Source organism: Helianthus annuus, chromosome 8 (assembly GCF_002127325.2).
Source record: "Helianthus annuus cultivar XRQ/B chromosome 8, HanXRQr2.0-SUNRISE, whole genome shotgun sequence".
NCBI lineage: Eukaryota > Viridiplantae > Streptophyta > Magnoliopsida > Asterales > Asteraceae > Helianthus > Helianthus annuus.
Genome location: NC_035440.2, coordinates 46,003,091 through 46,024,264, shown reverse-complemented (window position 1 = coordinate 46,024,264; position 21,174 = coordinate 46,003,091). Strand labels below are relative to the sequence as shown.

The following is a 21,174-nucleotide window of genomic DNA, read 5'->3' as shown; positions in this document are numbered from 1 at the left end:
TTACACTTCTCACACTTTAGGCCCTTTCCACACTATCCTTACCCTGGGGGTATAAACACATGAAATGGAGGTATAAAACTTAAATTATATTAAATGAAATCGAGCTATAAAACATTAAATTTATGAAATATGAATTTTTCGGTTCGGTTGATTTCGGTTAACCAAAGGTACAAAAAAAAAGCAGATAACCCATTTTTAGTCAATTGGATTTTCTATTTATCAGTTTTTGGATAATTCCGTTTTCAATTTCGTCTGTTTCCGGCTGAGTTTAAGTTAACACTTAGGTTATTGCTCACCCATAGACACTATTAACCACGTAAAATACCAATTTTTAGGATTTGAGATATCATCAAGAATTGTTAGGATACAGTTCGAAGTAAATGGAAGTCTGACCCGATATTGTTGGTTTAATCTTATGTGCAACTAAAACTAATTCATAATCTACAACTCGTGTAATACATAGGTCAATAACTTATGTTTTATACAATGCAATATTTAGAGATTTATGAAATACTTATAGGTTTGGAAATTGTAAATGTAATTTTTGTTCGGCTACTTAAAGTTTAAAGTAATATGTAATTTTATTTATAGGGTGAGAGTTGGCTATAAAGTCTATTTTTTCTACAAAGTGTAAAAACTTATAAAACACCATTATGTCAACCATAAAACACACTCAAAAACCACAAATAACAAAGTGAAGATTACTAAAACGCCAAATTTGTGGGTTTTGTGTTGTGTTTTGGATGATAAGATTTTGATTAGCGAATGACTAACTGTGACAACTCGAACTTTAGACTCACTTTGATGTAACGTTACGTACCTATATGACACTTTGAGTTAATGAATGTTACGATGTTACGTACTTATGTGAACTTGATTATATAATTGAATGAATGTTGTGTTATGTGCATTGCGTATATTATGTGTACATGTATGTATTGAACCGCACAACACTAGACCACTTGAACCGCACAAGCTCACATCACTCGCACAAGCCTTTGGGCCGTTTAGCTTGTTTTCGGGACTCATGGGCAGCCCGGTATGGGTTACGGCCCACTTCCCTTAACCGTGTAAATCCCATAGTTGGGGATTGGTATTGTTAGTTGGTTACACAAAACACTAACACACATAAGAACCCTAGTCGCTACCTCTCTCTCTCGTTTTACTTGGAACCGACGGCAAGATCATTGTGCTCGGATCATTCTTGCTTCTCCTCTAATCCGGTTAGTACTTGATATGTTAGTTGTTATTTTGAGTGTTGTTGATGAATCGGCTGCTATATGATGATGTTCTTGTGAGTAGGTTGCATGATGTAGAATCAAACCGAATAGATGGTTAATCGGTTACATGGTTATGAAATCGGTATTGTATATTGATGATAATCCACTGTTATGTTATGTCTCGGATTTGTTAAACTTATTGATGATTCTGTAATAGGCTCTATGATTGTTAAATCGGGTATGCTTAAGTGTTTCGATAGATTGTTCTTGATTATGAGTTGAGATGATTTTAGGGTTCATGAGAATTGGATATTCGATATCCCTGTTTGATCGATACTAGGGTAACCAAATACTTGGAATTATGTTAATTGACAATCATGATAAACTTGGAAACTTTGAATAATTGTAACTGATTTCATAATAATCGGCCATTAAACTCGATCGCACAAGACTTCCTGATTACATAAGGAAGTCCATTCGCACAAGAGCACACACAAGTTCAAACGTATAAGGCACCTCAGTCGCACAAGTATTAGACGCACAAGTAGCTTTGCCTGATCGCACAACACCTGGTGGATCGCACAAGCTAGTGTGGATCGCACAAGGTGTTGGGCCACACACCAGTTATATGCTCATTTAACTGTTGGGCCGGACAGCCCAAAGATCCGGACGCACAAGCCCATTCCTGATCGTACAAGACCGGCTGGATCGCACATGTGTTCAACGATTGGGCCACTAAGCCCAATACGAGTCGCACAAGGCCGGTTTATGTTGTCTGGGCCGGAAGGTTATTGGGCTGGACTTAACCGCACAAGTAACACTTAATCGCACAATGTCACTTACACGTATATCTTTTGGGCTACTTCCTGATGGGTTTAATATTTGGGCCGGGTATGTTTGGGAAACATACGATGGATCGCACAAGACGGTTGGGCTTGTGCGAGCCCATCCTTGAATATGATATAACTGTAGAACATGAGGTTGCGTATTTGCCATGATCCGTGTGTGTTCCCTATATGCTATCTTATGTGATAACGGTGTGCAATACTTGAGTCAAAACCTGACTTGTGTGGTAACCCTGTTAGGACGAGGTTGACCATTTACTAGCTTACCAGTATTCCTTGTGTATCTGCCGAGCAAACCAAGGTGAGTTCACACAGCCAAGGCATGGGATTCCCGGGTTAGGAATTGGGTTGGATATGTTGGATATGGAATGATTACTCGTACTTACGCAATCACTAGACTATAGACCATCGTCCTCAGGATAGTCAGGACACTTACGTAAAACCTACGTAAACTAGTATCTACCATTGTCTCCCGGGTCGGGAGGACACTTACGTAAATCCTACGTAAACTAATACCTACTACTGTCTTCCGGGTCGGAAGGACACTTATGTAAATCCTGCGTAAACCCCACGCGTACCACTGTCCTCGGGGAAGGGCACTCACGTAAATCCTGCGTGACCTAGTACGTATTCCTGTTCTCGGATTAAGAAGAACACATGGTTGCAAATAGTCTAGTAAATACCATAATGGGAATCCCCCATTGTTAAGGATAAATGTGAGAATCCCTCACCAATAGCATATACTTGTATGGGAAGCCCCCACTAGATGAACTTACGCATTACTGTTATGAACTTACTTTCTGTGAACTCGCTCAACTAGTTTGTTGATTATTTGCTGCATGCCTTGCAGGACCTTAGGTACTTTATGGAGCTTGCACAAGGAGGAGCGGGTCGTTGTGGACAAGGATTCATGAATGCTTACTAAACACTTATGATATTTCATACGTTAACACTTATGATTGGGTTTTACTTAAATGCTTCCGCTACATATACAATGTTTGGTTTTGAACATCAATTATGTCTATGGTTATTATTATATACTATGTTTGATATAATTGGTGGCTTGATCCTGGTCATGTCACGCTCCCAGGCGGAAGTACTCCGCAGGTGGATTTTGGGGGTGTGACAGATTGGTATCAGAGCCATTGGTTATAGAGAACTTGGTTTTAATATGGGAAAACGTTTTTATTAAAACCAGACTATAACCAGAACAGTGCTCTCAACGATCCACAACGACGCTTCGCTCCACGTGCAAGACTCGACATCCTAGGTAATAAGGTTTATGTTTATTACCTGTTTGCTAGAACTGCCTAGAACTCTGCTCGCATTACGCTTAGATACACATGACTTTATTATATGAGAACACCTACGTGCTTACGCTTTTCTGTCATCGCCCTACTCGCGAACCACTCTCACTTATGTTACTTTTACTACGAAGATCATGTCTGGACGAATCAACATGACTCAAGCCCAGCTAGAGGCTCTCGTTCAAGCTCAAGTTGCTGCGGCACTTGCAGCTGCTCAAGCAGGTAGAATATCCTGTAGTTATAACTTACGCTAGGATCTTTAGATCCTACATTCCTAAACTAGCCCTTGTATTTAAACTTTGCCCTATTCGTACACAATAGGTCAACCAGCGCAGCAAGTTTGCACCTTTAAGAACTTCATGGACTGTCGTCCAAGTACCTTCAGCGGCACAGAGGGGGCAGTGGGACTCCTCCACTGGTTTGAGAAGCTCGAGTCAGTTTTCGAAATGTGTGAATGCCCTGAGGCTCGCAGGGTGAAATACGCCACTGGCACGTTAGAAGGAATAGCACTAACTTGGTGGAACGCCCAAGTTCAGATTCTCGGGCTGGCAGCTGCTAACGCCACCCCATGGAACGATTTCAAGGAACTCATCAAGCGTGAGTACTGCACGCGTGACGACATTCACAAGCTGGAAAACGAGTTTTATCATTTGAAGATGACGGGGTCAGAGATAGAAGCATACACGAAGCGATCGAATGAGCTGGCTATTTTGTGTCCTACCATGGTAGACCCTCCGATCAAGCGCATCGAGTTGTACCTCAAGGGTCTAGCCTCGGAAATTCAGAGCCACGTTACGTCGGCTAACCTCGATAACATCCAAGACATCCAGCGTCTTGCTCATCGCCTTACGGATCAGGCGGTAGATCAGAACAAGTTGCCCAAACGCATCAGTGCTACCACTTCAGCCGCTACTCCCACTACACCCTGTGACAACAAAAGAAAGTGGGATGGGGATTCTAGCAAAGGTTCAGCATCCGTTCAATCCCAAGCTCAGCAGCAGAAGACTGACCACTACCAGAGTCCTAGTCAGCAATCCTCTGGTGGTCATAGACAGAGAAGGTATCAAGGGTTTCACCCTAAGTGTCACAACTGCAACAGACATCACAGCGGCCAGTGCAACAAGGGTCGTTGTCAAAGATGTCTCAAGATGGGTCACGAGGCCAAAGACTGTAGGAGCCCACGGCCTGCAAACCAGAACCAGCAACCGCAACAACCAGCTCCACAGAACCCACAGCAGCAGCAGCAGCCACAGCGTGGAAACCGGGGATGTTTCCAGTGTGGGGCTGAAGGTCACTTCAAACGCGATTGTCCTCAGTTGAACCAGAATCGCAACAACAATAACCAGGGCAACGGGAACAACAACGGTGGGAACAACAACAACAATGGCAACGAGGCTAGGGGACGTGCTTTTGTGCTAGGTCGAGGTGACGCAATGAACGATCCCAATGTGGTTATGGGTAAGTTTCTCCTCGACAATATTTACGTTACTATTTTGTTTGATTCGGGTGCGGATACAAGCTATATGTCTGTGAAAATGTGTCAACTGCTAAAACGTGCACCAACACTTTTACCCACCAAACATGTAGTAGAGTTAGCTAACGGTAAAAGTCTAGAAGCCACGCACGTAGTTCAGGGTTGTAATCTTATCCTAGCTGGTCAAGCTTTCTCTATCGATCTCATTCCTATAGTTTTGGGTAGTTTCGACGTTGTGATTGGGATGGATTGGTTGTCCCAACATCAGGCAGAGATCTTATGCAGCGAGAAGATTATTCGCATTCCACGTCCTGGTCAAGAACCTCTCGAAGTCCAAGGCGCCAAGAGTGGTGCTGTGGTTGGCATCATCTCTTTCTTGAAGGCTCAGAAATGTTTGCGGAAGGGTCACACCGCAATCTTGGCACTCGTTACAGACGCATCAGCAAAGGAAAAGAAATTAGAGGATATTCCAGTTGTACGCGACTACCCTCAGGTGTTTCCTGAAAACTTACCTGGCTTACCGCCTCACCGTCAGGTCGAATTTCAAATCGAGCTCGCTCCAGGAGCAGCACCCATAGCTCGCGCACCATATCGTCTAGCTCCATCAGAATTGGAGGAACTGTCAAAGCAGCTACAAGAGCTCTTGGAAAAGGGCTTCATTCGTCCAAGCTCTTCGCCATGGGGAGCTCCAGTACTATTTGTGAAAAAGAAAGACGGTACGTTCAGAATGTGCATAGACTACCGTGAACTCAACAAGGTGACGGTGAAGAACCGTTATCCTCTTCCACGCATAGACGACTTATTCGACCAGTTGCAAGGGTCGTGTTACTATTCGAAGATAGATTTGAGGTCGGGGTACCATCAGCTGAGAGTCCGGGATGAGGACCTCTCCAACACTGCATTCAGAACTCGTTATGGCCACTACGAGTTTCTTGTCATGCCGTTCGGATTAACGAACGCGCCTGCCGTATTTATGGACCTTATGAACAGGGTGTGCAAACCCTATCTAGACAAGTTCGTCATTGTCTTCATCGACGACATTCTGATTTACTCCAAGAGTCAGGAGGAACACGAGCAGCATCTACGCCTTATTATGGAACTCCTACGGAAGGAACAGCTGTACGCTAAGTTTTCGAAATGTGACTTCTGGCTTCGTGAAGTCCACTTCTTAGGCCATGTAGTGAACAAGGATGGGATCCATGTCGATCCATCCAAGGTAGACTCGATCAGGAACTGGCCTGCACCACGAACGCCAACGGAAATACGCCAATTCTTGGGTTTGGCGGGTTACTACAGACGGTTTATCAAGGATTTCTCAAAGATTGCTCAGCCGCTTACGCTACTGACACAGAAGGGTGTCACCTACCGTTGGGGAGATCCCCAGGAAACTGCTTTTCAGCACCTAAAGGATAGACTTTGCAGTGCACCTATCCTCTCTTTGCCTGAGGGCACAGATGACTTCGTGGTTTATTGTGATGCATCCATTCGGGGACTTGGATGTGTGTTAATGCAGCGCGACAAGGTTATTGCTTACACTTCACGTCAACTCAAGATTCACGAACGGAACTACACGACGCACGACTTAGAGCTGGGAGCTGTTGTTTTCGCGCTTAAGATATGGCGACACTACCTGTACGGTACCAGGTGCACGATTTACACCGATCACAGGAGTCTCGAGCATATCCTTAAGCAGAAGGATTTGAACATGTGTCAACGACGATGGGTTGAACTATTGAACGACTACGAATGCGCTATCAAGTACCATCCAGGCAAGGCCAATGTTGTGGCTGATGCCCTCAGTCGGAAAGGCACCTTACCTCGGCGCGTGCGAGCGCTACAGCTTACGATTCAGTCTAGCCTTCCTGCGCAGATACGAGATGCTCAGGTAGAAGCATTGAAACCAGAAAACGTTAAGGCAGAAGCCCTACGCGGCTCACGACAGCGGTTAGAACAGAAGGCAGACGGCGCCTACTATGTAACGGGGCGTATTTGGGTCCCACTTTATGGCGGTCTACGCGAACTTGTAATGGATGAAGCTCACAAGTCTCGCTACTCGGTACATCCAGGGTCGGATAAAATGTACCACGACATCAGAACAACATACTGGTGGCCTAGCATGAAGGCCCACATTGCCACTTATGTCGGCAAATGTTTGACTTGTGCGAGGGTCAAGGTCGAATATCAGAAACCAGCGGGTCTACTCCAGCAGCCCAAGATACCGCAATGGAAATGGGAAGAAATTTCCATGGATTCTGTTACATGCCTACCTAGATCCCAGCGGGGGAATGATACCATATGGGTGATCGTGGATCGAATCACCAAGTCTGCACACTTCCTACCTATAAAGGAAACGGATAAGTTCTCCACTCTCGCAGACGTCTATCTTAAGGAAGTTGTTTCGAGGCACGGGGTGCCCACATCCATCATTTCGGATCGCGATGCACGATTCACGTCAGAACTGTGGCAAGCGATGCACAAATCTTTCGGCTCACGACTAGACATGAGCACAACATATCATCCTCAGACGGATGGGCAGTCTGAGCGAACGATCCAAACTCTTGAAGACATGCTTAGGGCATGCGTTATCGATTTCGGCAACGGCTGGGAAAAGCACCTCCCTTTGGTGGAGTTTTCATATAACAATAGTTATCACACCAGCATCCAAGCCGCTCCATTTGAGGCATTGTACGGGCGTAAATGCCGGTCACCTCTCTGTTGGGCAGAGGTGGGGGATAGTCAGATTACGGGTCCAGAGATTGTAGTGGACGCCACGGAAAAGATTGCACAGATACGACAGCGCATGGCGGCAGCACGCGACCGTCAGAAAGCCTACGCGGACAAGCGTAGAAAGCCATTGGAATTTCAGGTCGGGGACCGGGTTTTATTAAAAGTCTCACCCTGGAAGGGTGTGGTTCGCTTTGGCAAATGGGGCAAACTAAATCCGCGGTACGTCGGACCGTTCGAAATCATTGAGAAGATAGGCAAAGTAGCCTACAAGTTGAACCTACCAGCTGAACTCGGGGCAGTTCACAATGTCTTTCATGTATCGAACCTAAAGAAGTGCCTATCAGATGAAACCCTCATCATTCCTTTCAAAGAACTCACTATCGACGAGCGGTTGCAGTTCGTCGAGGAACCAGTCGAAATCACGGACCGGGATGTGAAGGTCCTCAAAAACAAGAGAATCCCTCTTGTTCGAGTTCGTTGGAACTCCAAACGTGGTCCAGAGCACACCTGGGAACGCGAAGACAGGATGACAGAAAAGTACCCCCAATTGTTCGCGAACAGTACAACCACTGCTGAGGCTGAAGCTACTACTTCGGAATTTCGGGACGAAATTCCAGATCAACGGGGGGAGGATGTGACACCCCAGGAAAATCAGTGAACAATACAGTTTACCTAGCTTCCTCAGTGAGTGCATACCAAATTTCGGGACGAAATTTCCAATTAGTTGGGGATAATGTGACAACTCGAACTTTAGACTCACTTTGATGTAACGTTACGTACCTATATGACACTTTGAGTTAATGAATGTTACGATGTTACGTACTTATGTGAACTTGATTATATAATTGAATGAATGTTGTGTTATGTGCATTGCGTATATTATGTGTACATGTATGTATTGAACCGCACAACACTAGACCACTTGAACCGTACAAGCTCACATCACTCGCACAAGCCTTTGGGCCGTTTAGCTTGTTTTCGGGACTCATGGGCAGCCCGGTATGGGTTACGGCCCACTTCCCTTAACCGTGTAAATCCCATAGTTGGGGATTGGTATTGTTAGTTGGTTACACAAAACACTAACACACACAAGAACCCTAGTCGCTACCTCTCTCTCTCGTTTTACTTGGAACCGACGGCAAGATCATTGTGCTCGGATCATTTTTGCTTCTCCTCTAATCCGGTTAGTACTTGATATGTTAGTTGTTATTTTGAGTGTTGTTGATGAATCGGCTGCTATATGATGATGTTCTTGTGAGTAGGTTGCATGATGTAGAATCAAACCGAATAGATGGTTAATCGGTTACATGGTTATGAAATCGGTATTGTATATTGATGATAATCCACTGTTATGTTATGTCTCGGATTTGTTAAACTTATTGATGATTCTGTAATAGGCTCTATGATTGTTAAATCGGGTATGCTTAAGTGTTTCGATAGATTGTTCTTGATTATGAGTTGAGATGATTTTAGGGTTCATGAGAATTGGATATTCGATATCCCTGTTTGATCGATACTAGGGTAACCAAATACTTGGAATTATGTTAATTGACAATCATGATAAACTTGGAAACTTTGAATAATTGTAACTGATTTCATAATAATCGGCCATTAAACTCGATCGCACAAGACTTCCTGATTACATAAGGAAGTCCATTCGCACAAGAGCACACACAAGTTCAAACGTATAAGGCACCTCAGTCGCACAAGTATTAGACGCACAAGTAGCTTTGCCTGATCGCACAACACCTGGTGGATCGCACAAGCTAGTGTGGATCGCACAAGGTGTTGGGCCACACACCAGTTATATGTTCATTTAACTGTTGGGCCGGACAGCCCAAAGATCCGGACGCACAAGCCCATTCCTGATCGTACAAGACCGGCTGGATCGCACATATGTTCAACGATTGGGCCACTAAGCCCAATACGAGTCGCACAAGGCCGGTTTATGTTGTCTGGGCCGGAAGGTTATTGGGCTGGACTTAACCGCACAAGTAACACTGAATCGCACAATGTCACTTACACGTATATCTTTTGGGCCACTTTCTGATGGGTTTAATATTTGGGCCGGGTATGTTTGGGAAACATACGATGGATCGCACAAGACGGTTGGGCTTGTGCGAGCCCATCCTTGAATATGATATAACTGTAGAACATGAGGTTGCGTATTTGCCATGATCCGTGTGTGTTCCCTATATGCTATCTTATGTGATAACGGTGTGCAATACTTGAGTCAAAACCTGACTTGTGTGGTAACCCTGTTAGGACGAGGTTGACCATTTACTAGCTTACCAGTATTCCTTGTGTATCTGCCGAGCAAACCAAGGTGAGTTCACACAGCCAAGGCATGGGATTCCCGGGTTGGGAATTGGGTTGGATATGTTGGATATGGAATGATTACTCGTACTTACGCAATCACTAGACTATAGACCATCGTCCTCAGGATAGTCAGGACACTTACGTAAAACCTACGTAAACTAGTATCTACCATTGTCTCCCGGGTCGGGAGGACACTTACGTAAATCCTACGTAAACTAATACCTACTACTGTCTTCCGGGTCGGAAGGACACTTACGTAAATCCTGCGTAAACCCCACGCGTACCACTGTCCTCGGGGAAGGGCACTCACGTAAATCCTGCGTGACCTAGTACGTATTCCTGTTCTCGGATTAAGAAGAACACATGGTTGCAAATAGTCTAGTAAATACCATAATGGGAATCCCCCATTGTTAAGGATAAATGTGAGAATCCCTCACCAATAGCATATGCTTGTATGGGAAGCCCCCACTAGATGAACTTACGCATTACTGTTATGAACTTACTTTCTGTGAACTCGCTCAACTAGTTTGTTGATTATTTGCTGCATGCCTTGCAGGACCTTAGGTACTTTATGGAGCTTGCACAAGGAGGAGCGGGTCGTTGTGGACAAGGATTCATGAATGCTTACTAAACACTTATGATATTTCATACGTTAACACTTATGATTGGGTTTTACTTAAATGCTTCCGCTACATATACAATGTTTGGTTTTGAACATCAATTATGTCTATGGTTATTATTATATACTATGTTTGATATAATTTGTGGCTTGATCCTGGTCATGTCACGCTCCCAAGCGGAAGTACTCCGCAGGTGGATTTTGGGGGTGTGACACTAACATTAGTGTGTTTTATCTTGATTATCATGTTATGTTTTATATTCATAGTTCTGCGATGGTGTGTTTGAAGTTTTTATGGACTATTAGAGTTTGGATATTGTGTTTTAGTGATTTTCGCTTTGTTATTTGTGGGTTTTGTTGTGTATTTTATGGCTGAAATTATGGTGTTTTATGACTCTGTATACTTTGTAGGAAAAAGAGTTTGTAGCCGAACCTCACCCTTCTTTTATATATGAGTTAATTACATAGTTAGTTCCTGTGATTTACATTAAATAACAATCTAAGGTATTAATAGTTTAAAATCACGTTCAGGGTACTAACTTTTGATTTTTTAACAAAGTAAGGTATTAACGTTAATCGCCTGTTAATTAATAACCCTGACACCCTCATGTGCCATTAAACATGAGGGTATAATTGTCATTGACTCAAATTAAATGCTTATAATTAAACCCTGTTTTAACCGTTAGACTCTACAACTTCAAACCCCTATACTCTGTAAACCTAAAGTTTCAAGAATCAAGATGATGAGTACAACAGGTGAAGGTGTAAGGAATCATAGTGGAAGGTATCCCTTCCTAGCCACTCAATTGCAATAACTTGAACATCAAGCACTTGTTTACAAATACGTGACCTCTGGTATGCCTATACCCCCTGATATGCTTTTCACCATCAAAACAAGTCTAGATTCTTCTACAAAGCTCCCCCTTCACCACCAGCCACCTTATCCCTCGAGTAATTCATTCTCTTACCTTCCTTTATTCTTTCACCAAAAGATCAAAACCTTTTCAACATGTTAAGCTTCTACCATTTGTTAATTGAGTGTTTCTTGATGTCAAGAATCAAACTTTTTCCGTTTTTACAACCAGGGCACATCAACAATTGCATAAAGATCAAAACTTTTTCAATATATATGCATGCTATGTTACTATTCTTCCTCAATCAGTTGTTTTTTGATAATAAAATCAAGAATTCTCAAAGATGCATGTTAATTAAGAATCTTGATGTCAAGATCAAGACTTTTCTCAAGTTTGAGAACTAGGGTATATGAATTAATGCATAAAGATGAAAACTTTTTGAATTCTTGATAAAAATTGCAGTTGGATGGAACTGCTTCCAGATGGGATTTGGGAGAAAATAGATCCAGAGGCAGAAACCATTCAAGAAAGCCTGTGGAAGTCAACATGTCAACAACACCAACACCTAAAACACCACCAATAGCCATTCCAATGATCCCATCTTCCATCTGTACCAAATCCCCAAATTACCCTTCTCCCAATTCACATCCACTCTCTTCTTCTGACTATTACAATAATAATAACGCCACCCACCTTCCATCTTATTCTAGACCTTATTCTAATGTTTTCTCACAAGACCACTTCTTGTTGGATTCTAGCCCATACAGGTTTCTATGTACTTTGATTATTGCTTATACCTTGTTGGATCATCTGGCTTTGAAAATTGACAGAAATGATGAACCTCAGAAAATAATGCACCATTTCTTTGATGAATGGCCACCAAATGATGATAATAACAAAGATTCTTCCACTCCTCAGCTCTCAATATCCATCCCCAGTCCTGTTCAGGGTTTTAGGAGGTCTTGGATGTCTTCATCAATGCTGCTCTACCACACTTGCACATAACCATCCTGATGTCTTGGATTTTTAAGGGGTTACGGCTGGAATTAGGGTTTCAGTTGGGGGAAGGGGGAACAGGTTATAAATTGGGAGGGAAAGCCACAGAACTTTTTATGACAATTATACCCTCACGTTATGGCACGTGAGGGTGTCAGGGTTATTAACTAACATCCTATTAACGTTAATACCTTACTTTGTTAAAAAATCAAAAGTTAGTACCCTTAAACGTGATTTTAAACTATTAGTACCTTAGATTGTTATTTAATGTAAAAGTAAACCACAGGGACTTATGTAATTAACTCTTTATATATTGTTTCTTTATACACTCATGATTCATATATATTATACTAGATTATTGCCCCGTGTAATACACGGGGTGAATCATAATTATAATGTGAAATTAAAAAAATATGTTCATAATATGATCTAAGTATATATAATATAGAGTAATATGCAGACCAAATACGAAATAAATATTGAAGTTTGTATAGCCATTCATAATAATATGATCTAATATTTGTTTTAGGATTTGTCATAGGAACTTAAAATTTTATACCACTACTAATATTTATTTTGACATTTTATTGTTCAAAGGTAACATGTCCGATTTTATCTGATAATAGATTATTCTGATGGTTAATATTGGCATAATATTATATTTTCTACCATCCAAATATAGTTTGCTCACTTTCGCTTTCATTAACATTAATATAAGGTATGCTCGTATTCAAAGCTATAAACCAATATGAATTGTACGAAATAATTACTTTTATCACAATTGTCAAGGAAACCAATAAAAACTATTGATAATGTAATATGTCCCATACCATTTGAAAGATCTGAAAAGTGACTTCTAGACAGATAAGTAATGTAAATGAATAGACAAAAATTGAATCAATAAAACCAATTAACTATAGTTGAGAAAATATTATGTATAGTGTAATACTTTACATGTACAATTGAACCAATGAAACATATATATAAGTGAAAAATAAAAATAAAGACATGAGACGCCATACGACAACTAAGTAAATCTAAATATGTTAATAAATTCTTGGTAAGATATATATGGAACACGAATTACTTTTTTTATGGAATAATTATTTTTCTTTTTAGTTCTGGTCTTTAATTTATAAATGGTTAATTTAATATGATACGTCAATACCCATTATCTATAATATATTTCGGAACCTCCCTAGTTTTATCATTTACAAAATAGATATATTTGAACTTTAAAAAAATATATTTGAAGTTTAAATCATTTATCTAATCTAATTATAATAAAATTCTTAATATTGGCATAATATTATATTTTCTACCATCCAAATATAGTTTCCTCACTTTCGCTATCATTAACATTAATATAAGGTATGCTCGTGTTCAAAGCTATAAACCAATATGAATTGTATGAAATAATTACTTTTATCACAATTACCAAGGAAACCAATAAAAACTATTGATAATGTAATATGTCCCATACCATTTGAAAGATTTGAAAAGTGACTTCTAGACAGATAAGTAATGTAAATAGACAAAAGTTGAATCAATAAAACCAATTAACTATAGTTGAGAAAATACTATGTATAGTGTAATACTTTACATGTACAATTGAACCAATGAAACATCTATATAAGTGAAAAATAAAAATAAAGACATGAGACACCATACGACAACTAAGTAAATCTAAATATGTTAATAAATTCTTGGTAAGATTTATATGGAACACGAATTACTTTTTTTATGGAATAATTATTTTTCTTTTTAGTTGTGGTCTTTAATTTATAAATGGTTAATTTAATATGATACGTCAATACCGATTATCTACAATATATTTCGGAACCTTCCCTAGTTTTATCATTTACAAAATAGATATATTTGAACTTTAAAAAAATATATTTGAAGTTTAAATCATTTATCTAATCTAATTATAATAAAATTCTAATATAATATTTAAATCTTTTTAATTTAAAATTTATCAATAAATTATTGATGCCCTCATTGAATGACATGTGTCCAAAATCAGGTTTCTTTTATTATATAGTATAGATTTTAGCCTATGTAGTACATTGGTTACTAACCATTAAAAACATAAAAAAAACTATGATAATATTAAAAAGTGAGTGATAGCCGATTAACATGATTAAGTTCATACAAGTACCTCAACACTAATAAGTAGTAACCATAAAAAATAATAATGTATTTCTTGATAAGTTAAAAATGTATTTCTTGATAATCTACAAAGAGATTACTGTTAAAAAAATGATTAACAATAAACCTCAAAATAGCACTCTAGAGACGAGATATGTATGTACTATGCTGTAAATTTTAAAAGTTCTATTTTATTCAAAATTTTACATAATGCTGTAAATTTTGAAAGTTCTATTTTATTCAAAATTTTACATAATAAAAAAATGAATATCATCTTTAATAGAGATACAAACAAAAAAGATATATTAAACCATGATTTGAACTTTATGAAAATCTATCATAATTTTAGAAAAGAAAAAAAAAAATCCCTCATACTAAATTGTAACCCTTCTTCTCCAAGAAACTCCACCAAAACCCTAACTTCCCTGCTTATATAAAAATATCTTTAATGGTGCTTTCATTACGTTATTATATTGAATCCAAAATGGCTTCCTCCCTGCGCCTCATTACTTCCAACCTCATCAAAAGATCATTTCGTCCAACAGTTGTCTCTGCATCCCGTTTTCTTAGCATCAACCGAAGTTATACTACTATGCCAACAGATGGTAGTTTCCTTCTTTTTTTGTCTTTTAGTTTGTTTCTTGATGCATTTTATGAATCTTAAAGTACACATATTTGCTTAAACTCTTTACAAATGATCATAAGTGTATCTTCATCTAAAACATATGACTATTTTGAATGTATCTAATGAATCTTGTTCGATTTCAGATTCCTCGGTTCAATCACCGATAAGACTTCTGTGTCCCAAAATTTCTTCAGTGTCATTCGAAATGGACTTGGATTCCCGCGAAAGAAGCTTAACACTAAAGGTACCCGATCAAGGCCTGAAAATAAACCTCGATTTGCCTGGACTAAAACTTGAGGACATGAGGGCATGTGCTGAACACAACACCTTGTTTCTTCAAGGCAAGTTACTTAAAGAGGGGGACATGAGCTTACCAGACCAAACCAGTAGTGAAATTAAGGAAGAGAGAATTCCTAAAAAAGATGACAACATTGTTAACATCATCGCTAATGACATCATTGACAGTTTCTGTGACATCACCGCCACACGCAGTTGGATTTATTATGGTACATGCTTTTCACCTTATCTGTTGAAAATAGATGAATATATATGTTCTGATTATATATCTTGTTTGTTCTTCAGATATGTTCTCTGATCGATCGATTCTAGGCAAGGGATTATGCCAGGTAATAGCAACACTGTCGCCGATTAATTCGTTCTCAATCTATAAGTGTGTGACTCGTCGTGGCCTAGAGATAAAGATGAGCATGCCTGGACGCCAAAAGATGAAGTTAACCAAGCAAGGCCTACACGTGTCCTTAAAAATGTCTGAACTGCAGAGAGAGGACATTAAGTTATTTTTCGAGTACGATACTTTCTTCATTGAAGGAAAAACAAAGACGGAACACTATATTACAGGCATACATTTACCAGAGGGCATCCAAAAGAAGCATAATTTGATCAGGAGACGGATGAAACATGGAATATTTTATGCAACTCTTCCTTGTTGTGTTAAAAAAGAGGAGCTCCCTGGTATCAAAGATCAATTGAAGCTTACTTAGAAAATCCAACTATGTTTACTGAATGAAAACGTTTTACTGACTCATAAAGTTTAATCACTTCGTATATTTGGGTCTTGGTCTTTTGCGTACTAATGAATGGCTATATTTATTTATAATTGAATTTGTATGTTTCTCCATTAGATTTAAACTAGTTTATAACCCTTGTAAGACATGGTTGCATAAATTTTATTTTATATAAAGCAATATAATTATATCTTTGGTTGCATAAATTTTATTTTATATAAAGCAATATAGTTATATATTTAAAATACCTCGTGTATTGTATAAGTTAAATAAATATAATGTAATCAATTAAAACATACATTCGTCAAGATACGTATATTAAATAATGAATTCGATGTTCTGATTACTTATTAAATTTTTTGTTTTTTTTATTTATTAGAGTAACTTTCATTTTGCTCCATGTGGTTTGGTCGTTAGTAATTAATGGTTTTGCCCAAATCATTTAAAGATTGTCATTTGAGCAAGTTTAGTTCTGGACCGAAAATAACCGAGAACCGTACCGAAAATATACCCAACCCATCTCGAACCCAAGTACCTAAGTATTTAGATCAGTTTCAATTTTCAAATAAAATACCTCGTGTATTGTACGAGTTTAATAAATATAATGTAATCAATTAAAACATACATTCGTCAAGATACGTATATTAAATAATGAATTCGATGTTCTGATTACTTATTAAATTTTTTATTGTTTTTATTTATTAGAGTAACTTTCATTTTGCTCCATGTGGTTTTGATTTGGTCGTTATTAATGGTTTTGCCCCAATCATTTAAAGATTGTCATTGTCCTCCATAGGGGTGAGCAAGTTTAGGTCCGGACCGTAAATAACCGAGAACCGAACCGAAAATATACCCAACCCAACCCGAACCCAAGTACCTAAGTATTTAGATCAGTTTCAATTTTCATATAAAATCAGGTCGGGTCGGCTCTCGGTTCTTTTCATGGTGAAACCCGACTTGGACCTATGGACCGAACTAAAGTGCTACTTAAAAAAGATTAGGCCATAGCCCAGTAGCGATTGGGGCTTGAATCCCTAAAATATACAACATACAATGGTTGCATGATGCTCTCACAGATACATTCATATAGAGAAAGAAACCATCTGCATTGAATTTGCAGTCAATTTCTTGGCTGCTAATGTGAATACTCAATACTTTTTGAATTCTTCGATGTTTAAGTTATGAATTTTTTGTTAGAAGGTTTTATCTACTTTTAGTAGTGCAATTGATCAAAAACAACAAACTTTGTTAATATGTTTGGTCAAATTTTTCACTCGGACACTTTATCGAACACTTGGTGTCCAAAGAGACTAATCATGGATAATAAACATTAGATTGAAGCGTAAACACCCCATCAAGCATGAAATACTTGCAAATTCGTATCCACTATTACATAACTATTTAATATACAACAAACATATTTTACTTGCGTGGTCAAATTAGTTCAAGTTAGGCATGACTATCAATAACATTTGAATGAAAATTAACAAAGAAATAACTCACCACCGTTAATGAATTGAAATAGAAACATAGATTGAAATGTATATAAGGCCGAAATCATGGAGAATGTTGTGTTTCATCATCATCGGATGGTTTGTGAATGTACAATAGCCTTCCCAAGTTCATAACAAAACATGCTCAAAAATGAAATATGTCGGGTCGGTTCTTATACTTAGTACCCGACAAACCGGATTACATAAAAACTCGGAACCAACCCTATATTTAGGGTAGTGAATCGGTTCTGTATTTTATGCTTGATCGGTTCTCAGGTCGGGTCGGGTAATGGTTGGGTAGGGTCGGGTTTTGCCTTTCTATTCCTCCGATAGTTTACTATGTTTCCCCATTTTGCTCCCCGCCATAAACAACGTTCATTAATTTGGTCGCGTGCCCCTCACATGAGCGGCATTTCAGGCTTTTCCAATCCAAATTTTTTATCCTCTTAATTAATTCCTTAAATATATATGTATGTGTATATATTAGATTTACAGTATTTTATTTTTATATATAAAAACCTAAATAATCTCTCTCTCATCTCACACCCTCAAATTTCTCTATCTCCCTCTCTCTTCAAACCAGTAGACACCATCGTCGACCACCACCTTGACACCATCGCCGACCACCACCTTCTCCAAAATTAAAGCCCTAATCAACTAATCAATTCCGGTCCAGATTTGCAAATGAAAGGGGAGTGAAGATGAATAGATCTTGTTCAGATATCCTGACCCCATCATTTGATTTTGATTTTGCGTTTTCTTTTGTGGATCTGACGGCAAAGCGGCGACGGCCACCAGAAGTAGGTGGCGATGTCGTCAAGGCAAATGAATTGCTTCTAATGTGTACTACATTCTTCACAACTGACGACGGTATAAGGGGTGGTTGAATAGCCAATGTTGCTGCCGTCATGGGTGGTGATGGTTACCTTATCTAGTATTTAAGATTTTGGTCGGCTAAAAACATGAAAACTATGTTGGGCCGGAATATGTATGCCATGTTTGGAAACTATGTTGGGCCAATTTCCTTTTTCTCATATGTTGTTAACAATGCTTAATGCATCAAACCTTTTGTTATTGAAGATCCTCTTATTTCTTGTCTTTCGAAACGACCTAAATGGTGGGAAGATGAATAGGTCTTGTTCAGATCTGCAAAAGAAATAAGGGTTTCACTCACATCTCCGGTCAAGATCTGCAAACGACGACCATCACGAGTGAGAGAAAGAGATAGAGGAAACATAGTGTGATGGGGGTTGGGTGGTTTTGGTGGTCGTAGAAGGAGGTTGTGGTGGCGGTCAGAGCAGGTGGCTGTGGTGGCAGGGGAAATGGGAGGACTTGTAGTTGTAGGATGTGGGTTCCGGTGAGGTGTTGCCGGAAGTGATGGTTATGGTGGTGGTGGTTGGGTTCTAGTGATGTGGGTTCTGGTGGTTGTGCGGTGGTGGATGGTGGTTGGTGATGAGGAAGAGAGGGATATATTATGTAGAGATAGAAGAAAGATGCGAGTGTGTGTATATTACAATCACGTGTTTGTATATATATTCTAGAAATATCTTCACATGTAAATTACCAAAAAGACCTTACCTCTATTCCTAAAATTACCAAAATGTCGTTCTAGTTAATAGACAATATGGATAGAGTTAAGGCCATGGAGCAAAATAGAGAAAACATAGTAAACTGTTGCAGGAAAATTACACTTTTTAAGTGATTGGGGCAAAACTATTAAAACGACCAAACCACAGGGAGCAAAACGGAATTTTACTCTATTTATTATTAGGCCAGAAACATGTATTAGACGTGGTAGAACCAATGAAATACTTAATCATTATTAATAAGAGAAAAAAATAAAAGAAATAATAGAGATCCATGAAGTTTATGATTTAATATTATTTGCTTATTTTTGTAACCTATTAAATATATAATTTAAATAAGAATAAAAATTTATATATTTGTCTAATTCTTCAAAGGCAAAAAAAGAAAGACCTCTTCTATCTCCCACGGAGAAGGAGAAAATACAGATTATATATTATTATTAATTTAAATTTTGATAAAAAAGTTATTGTTTTTTATATATTATTATTAACTCAAAGTTTGATAAAAAAGTTATTATCCTTATTCAATTTATGTTTAGTTAAACTATTGATTAATAGGAAAAAGAAATTGAAAAGTTAAGATAAGAAGTTAAATAAACAAATATAATGTAACTGATTAACCCTATAATTTAAAGTTTTATAAAAAAGTTATTATTTTTTGTATATTATTATTAATACAGAGTTTGATAAAAAAAAGTTATTATCCTTATTCAAATTATATTTAGGTAAACTATTGTTTAATAGGAAAAAGAAATTTAAAAATTAAGATAAGGAGTTAAATAAATATAATGTAATCGATTAACACATACATATTAGAAGAATATATTATTATGTTTATTTTGGTAATATATCTGATTGATATAATCTTTATTGTGATCCACATTTCTAGGAGTCTTTAGTGGATCCTCGTTGCTATATGATCAAGGAAAAACAAAGGAATACCAATGTTTAACATGGTAATCAGAGCCTCACCAAAACCCTAATTTTTTTTCTCTTTTACGCCTGCATCATCATCCAAACACAACCATGGTTAACACTGATGATACTTCTTCACCTTCACAAAACCAATCCGTCCGAGAAAAACAACCCCTACACCCAGCCTATACGGTCACCAACATAAACAATAAGATCCGCACCCTATACGGCAAGAAAGTAACCTACTCATCCTGGGTTAAGCTTTTCAAACTTCATGTTCGTGCCTATAAAGTTCTTCATCACATTGACGGTACCAACCCATCCACTAAAACCGACACAAACTACTCCGCCTGGTCCAAACTTGATGCCCTCATCCTACAAGGGATATACAACACTTTATCCAATGAGTTACTTGCCCGTGTTCTGAACACAAATATTATAGCCCGAGCCGCCTGGTTGCAAATACAAGAAATCTTTATCAACAACAAACACGCTCGCGCCGTTACCCTTGAAACTAAATTCACCAACACTACACTCTCCTCCTGCTCCTCATTCGATGATTATTGTCAAACATTGAAAGACATAGCTGAGCAATTACGCGATGTGGACCAACCGGTTAATGACAACCGACTCGTTATTTAAATGGTTTGTGGCCTACCCGTTGAATACGACACCATTGCTGCAATTATTAATCAAAGCAAACCAACATGGGATGCGGCTCGGGGTATGATTGAAGACGAGCAAAATAGACATGCTGCTCGTTCACAGCCAAATCGTGACACGGTTCTTCTCCACACTGGGGCTGCGCCAAACTCAGATTCGGTTCGCTCGCCTTACCCCAACGGCTACCGGGGTAGAAATTATGATCCAGCCAAAGCAGCAAGGGGTCGTGGACCATCCGCTCGTGGAGGACGTCATAATAGGAACCGGTCTTCAAATCCTAACATGCAACAGAGGCCAACTTCATGGGGCCAAAACCAAACCCAAGTTCCCCAACCCAACATGGGCTTCTCTTAGA

At 38.8% G+C, this 21,174-nt stretch overlaps 1 protein-coding gene and 1 pseudogene across 1 annotated transcript; both read left to right on the top strand.

The window, feature by feature from the left end:
- The first annotated feature begins 11,251 nt into the window (after positions 1–11,251).
- On the top strand, positions 11,252–16,936 carry LOC118480957 (annotated as a pseudogene).
- A 3,331-nt stretch (positions 16,937–20,267) lies between these two features.
- Positions 20,268–20,798, top strand: LOC110869925. The gene has a single exon (XM_022119128.1). The coding sequence runs from the start codon at positions 20,268–20,270 to the stop codon at positions 20,796–20,798; it is 531 nt and encodes a 176-aa protein (XP_021974820.1).
- The last annotated feature ends 376 nt before the right edge of the window (positions 20,799–21,174 follow it).

Coding starts and splice junctions, on each gene's coding strand:
- LOC110869925 (XM_022119128.1), top strand. CDS start 20,268: ATGGTTAACACTGATGATACTTCTTCACCTTCACAAAACCAATCCGTC.